This window comes from Eufriesea mexicana, unplaced genomic scaffold (assembly GCF_001483705.2).
Source record: "Eufriesea mexicana isolate 0111107269 unplaced genomic scaffold, ASM148370v2 scaffold11180, whole genome shotgun sequence".
Classification (NCBI taxonomy): domain Eukaryota; kingdom Metazoa; phylum Arthropoda; class Insecta; order Hymenoptera; family Apidae; genus Eufriesea; species Eufriesea mexicana.
Window position 1 is genome coordinate 7,385 of NW_016918806.1, and position 4,136 is coordinate 11,520.

The following is a 4,136-nucleotide window of genomic DNA, read 5'->3' on the forward strand; positions in this document are numbered from 1 at the left end:
TTCCACTATTCTAATGGAAAGATAAACCATTAGTATCTACGGCAATAGTTCAAACACTCTATGCAATAATCACCATTAATTATTTAAATAACAAGGAATTCATATCCAGAATTATATTAGAAAGCTCGCTAAGACTGTGCCTTTACGATGCAATTTTTAAAGTTGATGAATTAATTATAGACGAACATGAAGTCACAGATGAAGAAGAGTGATTTTGTTCTTGTTAAAAAGAAAATGAAGCGGCAATGGTTGTATGCTAAAGTACTTTCTATTCTCTTTGAAAATTTCACATATAAACGTTAATTGTTAACGACATAATAAACAATGACATATAGACATTAGAATCTGAGTAGATGTCCGTATCACGCACCGTTGTGAGAAAAAGATGTTTCATGATACATATCACGTAATAATTATCATTATAATGACAATATATATATATGTAACAATATTTATCGACATATATACCCTACCGCAAATGATCCTATGCAAATACATGAGTTATCCTAATAATTCTAGATATTGGTTTATCTTGCATTTCCTCGGTTTTCTCTCGTGCTAAACCTCATAAGGAGTTATTTATTCCCTATTCATTTTTCTTTATATCTTTATCATCTTCAACATCATCCATTTTATAATTTTATACTATCTTTGGTTTCTTCTTTGCATCTATCAATTTACTTTTTATCCTTTCCTTCATCACACTGAAAATATAAATATAAGACAGTCAATAAATATTCCTACTTTCTATAACATAGTTATAATGTAAACAATAAACTAACTCTCTTTCTTTATAACTTCTAATTCTTCTTGAGTTTTTACTTCGTCGACACTTTCCTAATCACTACTGCGGTCTTCCATCTTTTTTTTAATTGCAAGACCAGGTGGTTCAACAACTGGTTGTGAGCTTAATTTTGCATCACTTAAATGATCATGAGCTGATTTACCCTCACCACTAAACTTTTTATTTAATATCACAGTTTCTTCTTCATCTTCCTCTACTTTTTCACCAAATGATAGAACATTGAAATCTCTGTAACAAAATTTTGCATTGCAAGGAATAATACTACCAGGGCTAAATGCTACAAATATATATGATTTTTACTTTACTCCTGCTGGTTTAGTTTTCGAACTGTCTTTTACTTCTTCACATTCCTGTACTATTACTCTTGATATAATATCAGAAAATGGATTGTTCAATATTTCAGTATTTATCATATTTGGAGGATAAAGTAGCCTATCATTCCACAAAAAATAGGAAATATTATATTTATATTAATTCTTGATATATTTTTTTGTAAACATTAAATTTAAAAGATTGTATGTTTACTCTGCAATTCTGATGTGGAACCAAGAGTAAAGAGGAATTGGAAAGTATTGTCATCTTTTCCAGCATTAGCCATAGTAATTAAACCTCGTCCACAGGAACGTAATCTTGTACGAAAATCGTCCTAAAACACATATATCCAATAATTATTTTCGAATAAAAAAGGAATTCGTTTTATTTTTAAATATAGTCTCACTTTAAATGGTTCTCCATACATTTTACCACCTTCTCCTGTACCTGTAGGATCACCACTTTGTGTTATGAATCCTTTGATAATTCTATAAAATATAGTATCATCCCAATAACCTTCCATACATAATTGTTTGAAATTTCTACATGCCTTTGGAGTTTCTTTTGCCCATAATTCTAACTCAATATCACCAACAGCTGCTTTCATTACAACCTAGTTATAACAAATATATTAGTTTGATTAATGTAAAATACTTTTAAAACCAAATTTATTAAAATTTATTATCCAGTATTGTAATTCAAATTAGAAATTGTTCAATATATTAATATAGAAATTTAGAAAGTAAATATTATATATCAGTTATATTTTTAAAAACAGATATATAATCCATTGAAGTATTATTAAATCATACTTATTACTTTACCCTTAGTGGCTGACTCTTACATATAAATATTACTCATGTTTCCAAGTCTCCTATAATAAAAAAAATCCTTCGTCAATAATATTTCATATTTAATCTATGGTCATTTACAAATCAGTCAAATGGTTCATTTCCCGAATAATCATCAGCAAGTAAGACGTTCCTTTTACCTCCTTTTAACGTTGACTTTATTGGGCCCATCAATTCCATGTGCCACAGCCCCATTATTCCTGCTGCTTTTACTTTTTCCATGTTCCTATAGATATTTCTACACATTTGTGCATTAATGCAACATTTATATTAACTCTATAACTTTACCTTTCATAATTATTACCACTTGTTCATTCTCCATCTCTTCAATGATCCTCATATTTCCATATCGATGCCACACATTTTTCTTTGTTGATACATATGCTGCCTCTTTTCTGTTTCTTGATTCCGCATAATATGCATTTCCTCTTTTCACTGTTTTCATTCGAACTTCCCCCTTTTCTTTATGTACCTCAGCTCCATCATTCTGAAACTTAACGCATTAGCGATGATCAGTGACTTCGACCACTAATATTAATATTTGTTTAAATCAGGAATACAACATACCTTTCAATCTCACTGTATTCTCCATATATTGTTGTTATAAAGAGCCATCACCTAAATCAATTGTATTCCTGTTTGTCTGCCTAAATCGTCTGCATTTTCTGATTCTTTATTTGACCATCAGAGAATTCTATCATGTATGTCGCATGGTTAGTCGACCTAGAATCCAATAGACATATTATACTTTACATATATGTATTGCTGCTTTAATTTTTTCTCGCTATAAAATATAATTCTTGACATCTAATGGCTCTACGCTGATAATATTTCATGAGTCCAATATTTTTCTATTGTTGCACAAGTCTGTTTATTTCAACAGAGTATTGTCTTTTCACAAACAAGCTCTATCACTAATGAAAGATGGAAAAACAATGGCTCATAACTCACACTATTTAATTACAACTAAAGGTTATGTTAATGCAAATACTTACATTCTTTTCGTGATGCAGGATCACCTGCATGGACACAACAATGCTTCCGGCGTTTGTTTGCAATTTTCTCTCATTTCAAAACCGCTGTTTGGACTGTATTTAGTAAAGAATGTAGAAAACTTTATGATTTGATTTATTAAAATATAGTAAAATATATTAGGATCACATAACCAGAGTTAGTAAACTATTCGAGGAACAACAGAACCATCTGAGATTTTACATTCGAAGTTCGAGTTCCGCAACGAGACCATAGATGGCTCTGATGTCAATTTACTAACTCTGGTTATGTGCTCCGAATATATTTTAATAAATCAAATCGGCAATGAAAAATTCACTAATTATTCAATATCTGTGATTAATTTATGAACTTCTATAATTGTATCGTAAAGGCAGATCCTTCAGCAATTTTCCAATATATTTTTCGATATAAATTTGTTCCTATTTAATTAATTATTAATGTTTATTCTACGCAGTGTTTAAATTGTTGTCGAAGACGCCATTGGTTTCTCATTAATTACTATCCTCTACGCAATTAATTTGTGAAACTTTATGCACTTAGTAGAAAAACAATGTTCTTGCGAATCTTCTTATATATCTTTTGATCACATTTTGCTTCTAGTTTCGTTTAGTATTAAATATTTTCACGGAAGAACGTGATGATCGTCGTTACGAAATCATGTATGCCATCAAACAATAATTAATATCTAACTAATTCGTAACAAATTATATACGAAAATTACATATGAATGTTGCTCAAAGTTTCAGCTTTGCAAAAGGATATTTCTTTAATTGTTTTTATATTTATGTGAAATATATTTATATCTATATTAATTCTTTAAACAATCCAACATTTAAATGGAATGAAATCTACTTCTGAAATGGTAATTGATGGGACTAAATATAATGGGATACAAACACTATGATTATATTTTGGAAAAAACATAAATTAAAATTATTTTATGACACAAATTTTTAAATACAATCTTTTATTAGAAACAGATATGAACAAATATTTTTATTAATTGTAGTAATAAAAATTCACCTATATCTTGTTGCTGCTAAGTTTTGATACATGTATTTGTATTATTTTTATGCATTAAATAGGATGTTTATGTTATGGCTCAAAATATAAAATTAAAACAAATTTTCATAAGTGTAAAGAATTCAGTCTTT

At 28.9% G+C, this 4,136-nt stretch overlaps 1 protein-coding gene across 1 annotated transcript; it reads right to left on the reverse strand.

The window, feature by feature from the left end:
• Window positions 1-640: 640 nt before the first annotated feature.
• On the reverse strand, window positions 641-1,978 carry LOC108553542 (peptidyl-prolyl cis-trans isomerase CWC27 homolog). The gene is given in 5 exon segments (XM_017908489.1): window positions 641-704; window positions 1,106-1,308; window positions 1,311-1,451; window positions 1,524-1,730; window positions 1,937-1,978. Coding segments are annotated over 5 exon segments (657 nt in total).
• Between the last annotated feature and the right edge of the window lie 2,158 nt (window positions 1,979-4,136).